Below are 15,546 nucleotides of genomic sequence, written 5' to 3' on the forward strand. Positions count from 1 at the left end.
TCTTTTACCACTGTAACCCATGCTTCCTTTTTAAACACATTCTCAACTCGAGCTCCGTTGTTTGCTTGGTCCAAGAGGCTTTGTAGTAAGAAATCGCTACGCCCATTGCCAAAGTGCGCTGAGCTCTTCTCAGCTTCCTTGCCCATGACAATTGATGTGAATCTAGTGGCCAAAGCTTGTGGTTTCAAGATAGGCAAATTGCTTGGGATCAGAAAAGAATCCGTGAGGTGTAGAGTTCTAAAGGATGGAAATGAACGTACTTTGGAGAAAATCAAGTTAAAAGTGCTCCTCGAAAAGCCTGTTCAGGTAACCTCGTTGAGTGAGAAGAATTTGTACTTATAATTTTTTTTGAGATAATGCTGGTTGACCCTACAGAGCCCCGAGTCGAAAGCGTTTCTACGGGTTTTATAATGGATTAATCGACTTGAAAGCTGCTCAATAGCAGCTTTCAAAATACTCGATTATTGATCGAGATTAATGGATTATGGAGTGAAAAACAGATTTCAAAAAGGGGGGCAAAGGTGGTAACAAACGACTTTTTTTAAAAAAGTGGAAAATGTATTATTTTTGGAAAATAATACATTTTCCCCGGTTTTTGTAAGCTATACCAAACGGGGCCTTATTTGGAGGGAAAGATTGGATGAGTATTGTATAGTACAGAAATATAACACAGGAAGCACTACATATGTATGATAGATTTGGCCTGAATACATATGTAGCCACGCCCATTAGCTTGAACAAGCCCTCTCTGCGCGGCCACGTCCGCGCGCCTCGCAGAGGGGCTTGGGACTAATCGTGAGTTCCTGGCACGGAGACTCCACGAGTTAAGTCCACTTATGTAGTTTTTTGCTTTTTCCCGCTTTCCTCACTGATAAAAACAACTTTACCTTGCAGGAAAAGTTGTTTGTATTTTTGTTCTACATGTGTTTCCATCTTGATATCCTGGTTATCACTACTTCATCACCCTGATCATGAGTTGAGTTTTCAAGCTCTTATGTCCCATATGTAAATGAATGTACAGCCTGTATTCGCATCGTACGTGATTTAAACATAAGGATGTGCAAAACATTTGGTGATTTTGGCGCAGGCAGAAACTAACGTACAAAAAGTACTGAAAACAGACCACAATACAGGCGGGTGTTGTAAGAATGTTAAAGCCACATTTCTGGCCGCATCAGATGGTTTGTGTACAATCTGAGGCTATGAGGATGTGTAGAACAAAAATATGAACAACTCTTCCTGCAAGGTAAAGTTGTTTTTATCGGTGAGGAAAGCGGGAAAAGGCGAAAAACTACATAAGTGGACTTAACTCGTGGAGTCTCCGTGCCAGGAACTCACGATTAGTCCCAAGCCCCTCTGCGAGGCGCGCGGACGTGGCCGCGCAGAGAGGGCTTGTTCAAGCTAACCACGCCCACGGGTTTTAAAGTATTGGTGCACATATCCTCACATGATCATAGCCCCCAAAGAAAATGGTTTCAAAGACATTCATCCGAATTTCCTTTCTCCGCGTTAAACCTTCATTAGTTTAGAAAACAATCTGTAGAGATTTACGGGATCGATCAATTGATCAGATGACTCTGGTGCAGCATATCTTTCGAGCGTATTCACGAGCAGAGAATCAAAGGAGTTTTCCAATGAGTTTTTTCATATTTTAACTACCTATGTAGACCAAAATCCAAAAAGAAAGAAAAATCTATTGCCTGGTTCAGGTCGATCAGTTTTCTAATCTACAACAAGCGAATCACAACCGTCTGTTACAAAATTACTTTGAAGCGAACCTCATGACTCTAAGGATGGAAGATCCAACTTACGGAATCCATATTCCCTTTGCACAGCCATCACTGTTATAGATTTCCCGCCAATCCATAGATAATTAGATGTGATAAGCATGTGCCGGTTTTAAGTGCGAGTACTTACATACTCAAACAGATCCCTATTTTATCTTTTGCCCACGTGGGTTTGTGTGGTACCTGGTAGAGGAGGTTATGTACGCGCAGGTTCGAGTTTGGGCTTGGCACGCTAGTGAGAAATGAAGGATTTCTTTTTCTTGATACTCATAGGGGCCAACCCAAGGCCAAGTTGAGGGCCAGACTCAAAGCTGACTTTGTGGTGTAAGCAATTTGTGATCGAGATTTGTACCTCGGAAAAGCTATGAGAGACCAAAGTGTAAAATTTAAAATGATGGTGGTCACTGGTTGGTATAGAGTCTCAAAGTCAGGGAATCTGGTCCAAATCATTCAAATCCAAATCCAATCAGTAGATCTGAATCTGATCGATTTGGTCAACCGTTAATTCGGTGTTTAGCAAATCGAACTGGTTTAGCCCCGATTTCATTTTATTTTAGTATGAGTTGGCTATCATCAGCTTACATGCTTTCCTTGAAGAACCAATTAGAATTCGGATTTCTATCTCAAAGCTAAAGCTCAGTTTTGAATTATATTGATACGGACTACTGATCAACTTTTAGCCATCTGATCAGGAACATCGTAAGTACATCTCTTTTCGAACGAATAAAGTCGGTCATTTGAAGATACTCATCCTTAACTTCCCATTTTCTCATCATCACCTACATCATCATCATCATCAGAACTAAATTAGATTCATAGCTCATTCAAATCTCATTTATCTTTCAAAGAGCTTTAGAAGCAAGAAACCATATAAAATGTTAAGAACAACATCAGATCCAACTTGTGAAGCTTTCTATCGTAAACGTCCAAGACCACTTTCACTAAAATCTAAACCTACTCAATTCTTTTCATCTCATTCTACTTCCGGTATCCTTTATTCTTCAATCACCACTCCTATACTAGAACTAGAAGAAGATAATCTTAACCTTTCACTTCTTCACACCTCTGAACTTCCTTCGCCAAAGAAACTTCGACCTTCACGTGAATGTGCTACGATACCTAATGGATCTCTCAAGAGCGCTTTCAAGTCTCCGGCTCAATCTCCTAATACGACTTGTCCTACTACACCTGATACAGATTTTGGGGGAAAGATCTCGGTTGGAATCGTAGAGATGGGTAAGTTTGATCAAAGCTTCTTTAGAAAACTCTTCAACGTCGTGATACTAACGTTTTGGGTGGTGATCTTATAGACTCTACGTTTCCTTTCTCGAGCGCTCGGGCTAGTTCGCCTACACGCAAAAACGTTCACTTCAACTGTGATGAAACAGAGGTGGACTCATTAACGACGGTGATGTTATCCATACACCTAACCCATTCACCTCAATCATACGATCGATCTCCCATCGATGTAGGACCTTCACTCTTACTACCACCTCGATCTTCAAGTGATTTATGTGAAGAAAGTGAAGTAGAAAGTAGTGAGGAAGATTGGTCGGATCCTGAACTTGGGTTAGATCTTAGTCGAACTTCTTCGATTCATCAAGCTGGGATCGGTAACTTACATGCCCTTAATCCTTTGGCTCTCACTTCTGCTCTGGATGGGTTTTAATACCTACTTTTAGTCTGCTTTTTCCTGTGATCTTCTTTTTTTTCGTGTTTCGTTTGCTCTGAATCTTCTTCACACCTCTTCTTACTTCAACGATTAGCGAAAATTAGATAGTTGAGGTTGTTGATCACAAAGAGTGTCTTTTTGGTTCAGAATTTAGGTCTTGAGGTTTTTAATTAGATTTCTCTTTTTAAATCAATCATTTTAATTCCTTCACCTTTCTTTTATTTTCTTTTTTGATTGTATTTTAAAAAAAAGAAAACCTTATGTATTTTGTATTTTTACAATTAAGTTTTTTTAGATCATTTTTAACCATTTGGCCCCTTTTCTTTTTTCTTTTTTACTTTTACAAGCTTGTTGTTTTCTTATACGATTTTCTTTAATCTTTTTTTTTAATTTATACATCTTGTTTATTATATTGCGATCCTATGTACCAACCAATGAATGATAATTCACTCCTTTAATTTTCCCCGGAGTGTTTTTTGAGGTTATGGATTGTGTTATACCATGCAGGATACCAGGCCTATAGAATACCACATTGTATGATGTTAGATAAATTACCACTCGAAGAGACATAGCTTGTTCCTTTGAAAATACGTAGAGTATCATCAAAACAAAATATCAAGGGATTGTAAACTTTAGAAAAGGATTGCTATGCCAGAGGTTCTATCAATAAGACACACTTTAAAGAACTCATACACCAATAATTATCTCGTCGAGACTTGACTCTAGAATCTTACTATGTATTTATCAGATATTTTCTGGATGCCGTTTGTAAGAAAATGGACATCGTCATATCGATGTCTCATACTAAAATCCTTGTAAGCATGTTTATCTTGATTATGCTTGGGTTTTTCACTTGTTTGAGATAGACTAAATTGAAGCCTGATTAATGATGATGAGATATTTTCCTTCTCTAGTTGATTTTTGTATCATAGAAGTTGTGTATTGCTCAATCGCTTATTCTACTTCATGACCGTTCCGTTCAAGAAGGAGCTCAAAGGATTGCCTACCCTTTATGCAAGAGTTGTTATGTGTGCAATGATCAATCAGACATTCTGGTCTGGACAGTTTTGTATGCAGACAAAGGTAACGATAGGTGGAGTTTGCCTTTGATCTCTGTGTGTAAGGTTGGATATGGGGCGTGAGCTCGGTGAAGTTTCAATAACAACATTCATGATGTACATACCGCCTCACAAGTTGATCTGCAAAGATAGACCGAATCAGGATTCAGGATTCAGGGGTGGATGACATTGACAAAAACTTGAAACAGGTAAGTAGAAATCCAATAAAGGATGACGATGCTGGGCATACATAGTCTTCGGATAATTGGTTAATGGAACTCATCGCAATCGCGATTCGCATCCGATCATGAGGTCAGCGCCTTCAAAAGTCGCTTAGTTGAATGTTGTACTCAATTTGTAACTTGAGCTTTACAATCATAAAGGACCAGCACGTATAGATAGAAAAAGAGTCTGAGGAGAGACTCCAGACCGGAGAGAAACCGAAAGGCTCCTTTGAAAAGTTCAGATCGATGGACAAACGCTGAGTGTTCTGATGAGCTTTCTCGTCCTCGTATCTCCTTTGTTTTTCAAATGTGTCCTCAACCGAATTTCAAAACTAGATCTAAAGTTTGATTTGTCTTTGTGTTATCCTCATCCAACTACTCCTTAAAGGCGAACATCAAAAGTTCAACACCTTCAGCTGAGCATGAATTCGACTGGTTTGATTCTGTAGGATCTATAAGACTTGAAGACAGATATCACCACCCACACACAACCACTCATTGGACCTTGCTACTTTAAGCACTCTGCAGCAATTCACCAATACCATCCTCAAGCCGAACGATTCAGATCCCTCCCTCCTCCAGAAAATCTTCGCGTCACTTTATTCTCCTTTACAAACCATCTTCACAGCAAGCACCAGCAAAAATTACTACAAGACCACCGATCCCTTCAAAGTTGATTCATACATTCATATGTCCGATATAACTCTTTGCGAAGCCTCAAGGGGGAATACAAATGACGAAGTCACCCACCCGAACTACCAGCTCCCTGATCCAAAAGAAAGGATATGGTACGAGCTCTGTGAAAGTCTCGGATGGTATTGGCCACCACTAAGTCCAAAGACGGATGAAAATTATGCGCGATCTCGTGTTTTAGTTCACTTTGGTCGATTAAATTCGTTGACTCAAAGCGAGATTTTGAAGTTCAATCAAAGATCAAATGGTGAGAATTATAATCCAAATCGAATTGAACGCTACTGGACCACATGGCATCTTCGTGCAATCTTTTTGGAAGCTATCGAATGGGCTGTTAATGGATATTCATCAGATCCTGATTTACTTATCTTTCGAGATTTCACCTCTAATAGTGAATTAACTTGGCTTGATCTTAACCATTTCCGTTCTGAGAAACTCTTAGCCAAACAAATCGATTTTCCTGTTGGTATACACTTTTACGCTACCGACCCGCTTCAAGGTGCTGGACCATCTCTTCCTCATCTTCTCAAAGCACAAGTTTCGAAAATCGATCTAGACAAAAGTCCGTCTCAAGGGTTTTGGTCAATTGGATTTCAAAGAACTCCATACCCAACTCATGAAATTAATTTTAGTCATTCTGAAGCATACCCTTCAGTTCATGTACCTCATCATCTTGGCAAGATTGGTGAGATTTGGGTAGAGCATGGTAAAGCAGGAGTCGAGAATCGGATCTTGTTTCGTAAGACGGTAGCAGAAGATGATCTTTCGATTCTTATTTGGCCTCAATACCAGCCTGCTCATCTTGATCAAAAACGTCCATTGACTCAACTTCCACGAATACCAGCCTATGCAGATGAGATTGTTGAGGTATGTGAAGATATGATAGGAAGCTACATAAGTTGTTATAGTCCATTTCTGATGGAAATCTTTATCCCTTTTACTTAGCTATGTAATGAGGATAGAATCCTTTTATTTGCATCTCATTATTCTTCCCATAGAGTACATATCACCTTACAGATCACTGTTCGATTTGATTGGGCTAGTCAGACTTCTGAAGATTCCTCTATTTGGCGCCCTAATCATTACAACTGGCCAAATCCTACCACACGGTAAGTCGCGAATAATCCTAGCTTCTTGATTGACTTTTCCTAATTATGATTTGAAGTTTGGGTAAGAAGAATGAACTAACTCAAAGATCTCACTGAACCGACTTTTAGATATTCACACTACGTTAAGAGACCGATTACGATGCCATTGGAAAGAAGTGTCGGATCTTTGGAAGATGAGAAGACAAATTCAACAGAAATTGATGGTGATTTTTTACGAAAAAGAATTAAGACTTTAACTCCAGAATCAAAAGAAACAGATTCCAATTCAGATCATGATCATTCTCCAAGTCAAAATCTTTCTTCTTCAAGACTAAAACGTTCGATTGATCAAGTCAACAGATCAGAGAAAAAACAGATCAAGGTTGTAGAGAAGATTGTTTCACCAAGACTTATGATCCGACTTCCTTCTTCAATCGAGTCTAGAAAAGTAGATACAGATACAGATATAGATGCAGATACAAATCAAGCTCAGCCTTCATCACGTCGTAAGAGATCAAACTCTGGAGTTTCAGTAACCCGTCGTACTTCTTTACCTAGAGCAAGTAAAACTAAAAATACCGAGACTTGATGAAAATCAATTTTTTCATATCTTGAGAGTTTTCATCATTATTTTTTTTGTAACTTTTTTTTACATAATCACATTTTAATTTCTTAATTCTTGGTTCATTTAGCATAGAGAGTTGAAGGTTAGCTTTGGTTTAAAAGATTTTCTTTACTTACTGGGTGAGGCTCCAATAAAAAAAGTATATAATTATCGTTCTTGTTGTTACATAATACAAATGTAGATCAAATTATTATTCATTTGAAATCTACATACATGTATGAAAATTGTCTAACTTCTTTTTGCAAAAGTTTTTTTGATCATAGGACTCTAGAAAACTTATGGTTTGCTGAGCTCTTTTGAATTTTTATATGTTGGCAATATCAACATCAGACTTGCTTATATATTTTAAAGTGTAGTATTGAAAAGTCCTTTAGGCAAGGGTTTTAGGATTGTGGAGCTTCAGAGGTTGGTTTGTGACTTACCTCCATAGAATGTACTGCGAGTTTGTTGATCTTGTGACTGGAAGTGAGACTCTGAGCCTGCACCTCTTATTGGATCCTCCGGGGATTATTGAATGACTGGATTGAATCTTAAAAGTGTGCTAAAGCATTGCCATGAGGTTTGGACGCTGGTCATGCCCTTTGCAAAGGGCAGAAGTTCTGCCCTTTGCAAATACACTTCTTGCTGTTCTGCCGCAGAACAGCAAGAAGTGTATTGATATTACCAATCGCGTCATGCTCTCTGGGTCTTCGGAATGGTCTCGTCATTCCGGAACCTGTCCTTCCGGAATGCGATGTAAGAAAGAGATCTCTTTGCCTCAAGTCAGATGATATTCATTTTTCCAAGTAGGCAAAGGCACAAATCAGATGGTTTGTTCAAAGGAACAGCTCTCAATTCTTTAGGCATCTAGCTCAGTTAAACTGGCTGACATTTTCGCGCTCTATGAGGAATGTGACCTTGGCAAGGCAGATGGGTCACAGCACGTTGAGAAAGGGCAGAATGACGGAATCGATTGATTTCGAAAAGAAAACTAAGCAGGACGGGATGAGTATGGATGACTTTATTTTATTTGAACCTATATATAAAGTGAACGATCATCCACCATATTTTCATCCTCAGCATACATTTACCCTTCTTAAACTATTAAACTATCACTCCGCTTCTAATTTTCTTAAAACTCTCCACTTGAATATTTACCACATTATCCCCACCATTAAAGCTCCTTTAGCTTACTTCCAAAAACTCACATTCACATTTTTATATCATAATCAACAATATAAAACAATCTTCTCGAAGGCTTTCTTTGTTCTCCAATCATGACCTCACAAACTACATCATCCTACTCTGGTCTCACTTTACAAATGGTCCGAGAAACTAATGAAGATACGGGTCTCACTGGTTCCACTCCTTACGTTCATCCGTTGGATTGCACAAGAAGTACGTTCCCAATTCCTTCACACTCTGTCTCTGTCCAGTTGTCCAGTTTGCTTACTTTGTTTTTTGTAGATTGCGTATTCTGTTCGGATGATTCCCGATCAGTGATCGAAGAAATCGCGGGGGTTGATCATATCCCAAGAGGTGAGTCTATCTTTCCTGTTATGTCATCATTGATGAAATTTGACTGATTTTTCTTTTTGGCTACTCAGGTCCTTTTCTACTTGAACAAGTACATTATGTCATAGACTAGACTCCAATGAGGTATTGGAATCTCCATTCGAATGCGAACCTAGTACCTCAAGAACTACTCGAATGGCTGGTAATACCGACAACGAGGAACCAGAAGACTTTGCAGAAGAGATGATGTTAGATGCATCAATGATACCGATTTTTGATTCATGTGGATGTGAGCCTACCAAGGAGAAGACATTAAGCTCTACTGATCTTTCCGGACAAGCTTTGGAAGAATATGATGAAGATCAACCATTCGATATCTCATCACGTCCTAGCTTTGTGACCTTTGAAACTAGTCACGATGTCGATCCATTTTCAGATTCATATATATCACCTTTTTCAATTCCTCGAAGTATGATTGATTGGCAACGTGATGAATACATCGATGCATCAACTATTCCAGCTTTTGTTGAATTCACGGTCACTAATCCTGTTTACACAGACTACCAATTCAATCCTTCAATGAGGTCTCAAGGTGTAGGAGGTAGTCGACAAGAAGTTGAACCTTGTAAAGATGAAGATTCAGTCTCTGATCATGACACGGAATCCAGCGAATGGACATCAACGGCTGATTCTAACACTGACTATCCTGGATGTGAAAGCTCGGACTCAGGAAGCGGTGATGAAAAGACAATGGATATCAAGGGGAAATCAAAGGCTGTAAAGAACATGGGACGCAAATTGTTTTTGCCTCAAAAGACACGCCGAAAAGTAGTCCCGCTACCAAAGGCCACTTGGAAATCCTCGATCGATGATATAGAGACTAGCAGTATCGAAGGAGAAGAGGCGGATGTAGATGAACCTGGATCTTCATCACAAAATCAATCTGATAAGAAACGAAGAAGATTAAGCTCGATTGAAGCCTTAGTGTTAAAATTACCTAATACGACACTAAAGATTTTTCCAACCATGGTGGTCTATGATTCTCAAGTAGATAGACCAGGGATGGCAAGATCACGTCTTTCGTTGAAAAGACCTTTATCGGATGAAAGATCTGATGAGTTTGTTAAAAAGGTTAAATTGATGAAAGGTTCAAATCGAGTACAATATAGAAAATTAAATTGAGATCAATCTCTTTCATTTCATATTTGACTTCCTTATCTTCTCTTATTGGGCTTCCTTCTTGTTTCTCATGTTGTAGTCTTTAGCCTTTGGTTATGTTTTTTTTTCTCATTTCTTTTTCATCTCTTTGTTCAGTTCTCTTTATTTAAATCTTGTATAATTATACACAAAGTAACTCTCGATTGATTTTGTTCCATTAGTTTCTTCTTTATGGAATTGAATATTCCAGATGATAAGCTGTTAAATTCAAACGATCAAGATTTCTTGATCTATGCTCTATGTACACACAAAAGGCACCTTAATTACATGGGCATCTTCCGTTCAGAAAGTTTGGTCATGTCCAACTTGCAGACTGTTCTCTTCTATAGATTCATGCTGCAGTCTGAGACTATGGTCTTCACACCCAGACACGTTGAAATCGCTACGCCACCTTTTCTGTTTCTGGACCGACCAATTGCATACTTGGTTGTCCTACTGACTTCAGTCCAAATTTCAGTATCCCAAAGACGCAGGGTATTACAAATCCTATGTCGAGAAGGGTAAGCTAATCATATCACGGTAGTTTTGCCTCTAATTGCTTTTTTTATACAGTTCTGTTCTGCTCATTTGGATTTTGAATTGAATCCGATAGCAATGGAAATCATTACAATACGTTCAAAAATGTATAAAATTTGATTTATTGGCCTAGAGTTTTGACTACATTATGGTATTTTAGGAATTGAGAAATTGGTGAAGAGTACAATAAAAAATGCAGTCAAAATACCCTCAGTAAGATTTATTATTAATCATCATTGGGTTGAATATATGAAAGTGATACCCTCAGTTAAAGATTCATTTTTTGACATCATTGGGTTAAGTTTAAGAAAATTAAATAGATAGAAAGTCTAGTATAAAGATGAAAGATTTTTTTTACAGAACTTGAAAGAAGGAGAAGTCGATTGAAAGGAAATGAAAAAGAAATGAAAATTCTGAATCAAGTGACCTTTTTTTTTAAGTTTTTGTACATATATAGCCGAATGGAAATCTAAAAATGTGAAAGAGTCGATGAAAGAATGAAAAAAAATGAAACTCACAATTCAAAACTGGGAAACTTTTCGAGCAGATTCAGGAATTGGTTCAGGGATCTTGGAAAGGTCTTTGAGAATGATGATACCTCCTTTGATAGATGGGCGGTATGTATGTGTTCGAGTAGAAGTGAGAGAAGGATTGTTGAGTAAAAGTGTTGGACAAAGACGATTTAAGTTCTTGGGATGAAGCTTGATGGGTTCGAATGCCTTCTTCGGTTGTTCTTCAACTTTGACTGATGTTGTAGGAGGATCAGGGCGGCGTTCGGGAATCGGATTAAGTTGACGGAGAGGAGGAGGTCTGGGGGCGAGAACATTGGCTTGAGTTTGGTGTCGTTGTAAAGGCATGATGGTATAAGATATACGAAGTGGATGGAGGGATTTGGATGTGAGCAAGATTGTAAATGGTGAGGTTGTGTGGAAGGGTGAAGGAAAGTTAAAGCGAGTGGCCGATGTCCTCAATCGATTTATATGACAACGTTGGTGCTGATCACACCATACAATCCCATAATGCAATCCCATAATACTGAAACTGAGGATACAAACAGATGATCGGCCAATCCCATTTCTCGATCGCATTATCAAAGCATTATCGAAGCATTATCGAAGCATTATCGAAGCATTATTTTTGTGATACAAGCGCCTTGAATATTGATAACATTTACCGCACGGCAAATTAATTAATGCTGGCAATAGACTCATCATATTTGTATGTGGGTATTTTAGGATCCTCTTAAGTTTCCGTCGCAAACATTTATCGCTTCATCTCCCCGATGTCATGTTCCTCAAAATTCAACAACTGCCCGTGTTTGGTGAGAAAGACATTTTAAAAAATTAACAGCAAATGTTAGAAGCCTCATGAAAAGCGAATACAGACCACCTCATATCACAGCTTGAGGTTTGTATACATATTTTGAAATTTATCAGAGGGAGCATTTTGGCGAATCACTCCTTGAAAAAACTCCTGAATTGTGTTGTGGTTGTAAGAAGTTGAATAATTCAGAAACATTGGATATGTTTTCTTTGTAGGATCCATCACAAGTGACGTGTCTACGTAGACTATGGTTTTTTGATGAGAAAGTGAATTTGAAAGAGAAGGAAAGTGAAAAGGTTATGGGGTTCGGATTGGAGTATGGGATTACATGATGAAGTGTTACTTGAAATTTGACATTGTTCCGAAAAAATCCAAGGAAAGTTTAAGAAATCGATATCACACGAACCACTTGAAGTTCATACCAAGTTCCAAAACGAAAAGGACGAGAATGTCAAAAGCAAGATTAAAGGATGGAACTAAGACAATCTTAGCAATCAAATCAAATCAAACCAAATCATTCTCAATTTTAACTAATCAAAATCAACAACAAAACAAATGGAATCAATATCAACCACCACCACCAGCACAACAGAACTCGAATTATCAAGCACCATCGAGGTATAATCAAGCACCACCGAGGTTCAATCCAGAACAACCAAGATATCAGCAGCAGCCAAACTATCAACAGCAGCCAAACTATCAACAACAGCCAAGGTATCAGCAACATCCAAGATATCAACAGCAGTCAAATTATCAGCAGCAGCCAAATCATCAACAACATCCAAACTATCAACAAAATCATTCTTATCAAAACCAGCAGCCTCCATCTTCATATCCGAATCAGCCTTATCATCAAGGACCTCATCATCAATTCCAACCTCAGCCTCCTCATTCAGCGTATCAACAATACAATCCAAACCGAAACTTTCAATCACTAGAGACCCAACCCGCAAACCGATCACAACCCCCCTCATCCTCATCCTCCAACCAACCTATACCATCCTCATCAAAACCTATTATTCGAACCCAAGATTCACGTACGAACTCAAGAAAAAAAGATGAAGAGAAAAAATTAAGAAGAGCAGGAATTTTACCAGCATTTATAAAACCTAAACCTAAGATCGGAGTTATAACCATAAGTAAAGCAGCACAAGAAAAAAAAGCTAAAAAAGCATTAGAAGCATTAAATCAAAAAACTAAAGAAGAAAATTTGAATAATTTAAAAGGAAAGAAAAAGAATGAATTGGCTATTGGATCTGTTATGACAGTTTCTCAACTTGCTCATTTGACTCATCAAAAATTAAGTAAGATTCAATCCAATTTTTTTATGATGCTTTTCAAATTCACTTCTTATGTAGTTTTCTTACTGATCTGGGTTTCTTTTGCTTGTTCATAGGTCGATTACAATCACTTATGCAATCAGCAGGTTTAACAGATATAAGACCCGATCGAATCTTAACCTCAGATGATTCAGCTTATTTAGCATTAGAATCAGGTTACGAACCTATCATAAATGATTCGCTAGCATTCGATATTTATCCAGATCCACCATCAAAAGATCCATCTAGATTATCATTAAGACCACCTATAGTATGTATAATGGGACATGTAGATCATGGGAAAACTACTTTATTAGATTCGCTTAGGTCTTCTTCTATTGCTGATCAAGAAGCTGGTGGAATTACTCAACATATTGGTGCTTTTGAAGTTTCTGTAACAGATTTGATGGGTCTTAAAAAGGAGGATAAATCAAAGAAAGCTACTGAAGATCAAGAACAAGATGATTCGTCGCCTAAAACGATCACTTTTCTGGATACACCTGGTCATGCTGCTTTCAGTGCTATGAGAAGTAGAGGAGCATTAACAACAGATGTAGCCATCATCGTAGTAGCAGCAGACGATGGAGTCAAACCACAAACATTAGAAGTGATCGAATTAGTAAAACAAACTGATATAGGAATCATAGTAGCCATAACGAAATGTGATAAACCATCCATAGATTTACATAGAACGAAATCAATGATATATGAAGCCGGAATCGAAATTGAAGATTTAGGTGGCGAGATTCCATGTGTAGAAGTATCAGCATTAAATAAAAAAGGTTTAGATCAATTGGCAGAAACGATAATTGCAGTAGCAGAAGTAAGAGAATTGAGAATAGAAAGTGAAGGGGTTAGATTTGAAGGAAGAGTCATTGAATCTGACGTTAGTAGAGAAAGAGGAAATGTTGCAACGATTATTGGACTTCGTGGCACTTTGAAAATCGGGACTGATTTGATTGCTGGTACTTCTTATGGTCGTGCACGTCAATTGATTTCAGTTTCAGGTGAACCTATTGAATTTCTTAAACCAGGTCAACCAGCACTTGTAACGGGATGGAAACAATTACCTGAAGCTGGTAGTTTAGTATTAGGGGTCGAAACAGAAGATCAAGCAAAAAGAGCATATGAGAATCGAATCAGAAGAGAAGAATCTAGAAAATTGATTGAAGAGATTGAAGTGGTAAATGAAAAGCGAGCGAATGCTAAAGAAATTTTTGAAAACAAGAAATCTGAATTGATTGGACTTGATAGACGAGCTAGATGGGCACATTTACGTGAAAGAGAAAAATTAGAAATGGTTGCTGAAGCTAAAGCTAAAGGAGAAGAAGAAACAGAATTAGAACATGAATTAAGGATTATTACCAAAGCTGACTTTACAGGTACAGTCGAAGCCTTGAAAACTGCACTAGGTGGACTTGGAAATGAAACAGTAAGAGTCAAGATTGTGAGTAGTGGGGTAGGAAATGTAACCGAGAGTGATGTAGGAATGGCAGTAGCTTCAAAAGGCATGATCATTGGATTTAATGTGGGAGTAGATCGAGCTGCATTTGTTCCAATGGGAACTCATAAAATCGAATGTAAAACTGAAACTGTGATTTATAGATTAGTAGAACATGTGACCAATAAATTAATTGATATGTTACCTAAACGATTTGAAGAAAGAGTAGTGGGAGAAGCTACGATTGCCGAAATCTTTGAAATCACTATCAAAGGTAGGATTACTAAGAAAGTAGCTGGATGTAAAGTTATGAATGGTGAAATTAAAAAGAAAGATGGGATTAGGATTATGAGAGGGATGGAAATCATTTGGGAAGGTTCGTTTTGTTTTTAATTTTTATCACTCGATTTTAGCTTTTCAATTACATAGGTATTGATTGTTTTTCTTGATGATAATAGGAAATCTTGAACAACTTAAACATGGAAAGAAAGAAGAAAAATCGATTTCTAAAGGTAAAGAATGTGGAATTGAATTTGGAAATGGGTTTAATGAATTTATGATTGGAGATAAAGTTTTAGGAGTTGAAAAATTCGAAGTGACTAGAAGTTTGAGTGATGGATTATGATTTGTTTATACATCTTTATAGTGCCCAAGAGATTTAGAAGGGAATTTTTGTGGAAGGGTTTTGTAGATTGATTTTTGGTTGAAAGGATCAGATTAGAATGACCACTCTAAATAGATGATACCGACTGGAGGTTTCTTATTCCGCTTATGGTCAGTCTTGGGCTTTGACTTTTTTACGTGCTATAAAGAAGAAATCGATTTTGGGTTGTTGCTGAATGCAAATCCATCCCAGATTGAATTCTCTAATTAATAACAAATCAGGAGAATCAAGATCAGATGCAGTTGATCTTTGTTAAAGAAAATGTCATATACTTCAAGGAGGGTAAAGCTTAAAGAAATAGTGGTTAAGATTTGGAATGAGCATTGTGTAATACAAGTTGAAGAGACAAGTGAGATGTTAATCTAATCTAGTGATTGAGTTGGATGATGAAGGATAGATTATTCGAAAGCCTTGATTTACTTGT

The 15,546-nt window shown here is 37.8% G+C and overlaps 5 protein-coding genes across 5 annotated transcripts; 4 read left to right on the forward strand and 1 right to left on the reverse strand.

The window, feature by feature from the left end:
* Positions 1-2,226: 2,226 nt before the first annotated feature.
* MELLADRAFT_117495 (uncharacterized protein) lies at positions 2,227-4,127 on the forward strand (the record flags this gene model as incomplete). Its single annotated transcript, XM_007413860.1, has 3 exons — positions 2,227-2,486; positions 2,588-3,023; positions 3,098-4,127. 2 exons carry the CDS (start codon positions 2,663-2,665, stop codon positions 3,454-3,456), a joined length of 720 nt encoding a protein of 239 aa, XP_007413922.1.
* A 298-nt stretch (positions 4,128-4,425) lies between these two features.
* On the forward strand, positions 4,426-7,111 carry MELLADRAFT_66115 (uncharacterized protein; the record flags this gene model as incomplete). The annotated part of the gene is made up of 5 exons (XM_007413861.1): positions 4,426-4,542; positions 4,688-4,726; positions 5,213-6,301; positions 6,452-6,543; positions 6,652-7,111. The coding sequence occupies 5 exons, from the start codon at positions 4,426-4,428 to the stop codon at positions 7,109-7,111; spliced, it is 1,797 nt and encodes a 598-aa protein (XP_007413923.1).
* A 1,292-nt stretch (positions 7,112-8,403) lies between these two features.
* MELLADRAFT_109881 (uncharacterized protein) lies at positions 8,404-10,488 on the forward strand (the record flags this gene model as incomplete). The annotated part of the gene is made up of 5 exons (XM_007413862.1): positions 8,404-8,524; positions 8,594-8,665; positions 8,775-9,759; positions 10,021-10,359; positions 10,452-10,488. The coding sequence occupies 5 exons, from the start codon at positions 8,404-8,406 to the stop codon at positions 10,486-10,488; spliced, it is 1,554 nt and encodes a 517-aa protein (XP_007413924.1).
* A 408-nt stretch (positions 10,489-10,896) lies between these two features.
* MELLADRAFT_66117 (uncharacterized protein) lies at positions 10,897-11,232 on the reverse strand (the record flags this gene model as incomplete). The annotated part of the gene is made up of 1 exon (XM_007413873.1): positions 10,897-11,232. The coding sequence occupies one exon, from the start codon at positions 11,230-11,232 to the stop codon at positions 10,897-10,899; it is 336 nt and encodes a 111-aa protein (XP_007413935.1).
* A 1,879-nt stretch (positions 11,233-13,111) lies between these two features.
* On the forward strand, positions 13,112-15,083 carry MELLADRAFT_38379 (uncharacterized protein; the record flags this gene model as incomplete). The annotated part of the gene is made up of 3 exons (XM_007413863.1): positions 13,112-13,427; positions 13,479-14,834; positions 14,917-15,083. 3 exons carry the CDS (start codon positions 13,112-13,114, stop codon positions 15,081-15,083), a joined length of 1,839 nt encoding a protein of 612 aa, XP_007413925.1.
* Positions 15,084-15,546: the final 463 nt, after the last annotated feature.

The sequence above is a fragment of the Melampsora larici-populina genome (genome assembly GCF_000204055.1).
Source record: "Melampsora larici-populina 98AG31 unplaced genomic scaffold MELLAscaffold_39, whole genome shotgun sequence".
NCBI classification, from domain to species: Eukaryota; Fungi; Basidiomycota; class Pucciniomycetes; order Pucciniales; family Melampsoraceae; genus Melampsora; species Melampsora laricis-populina.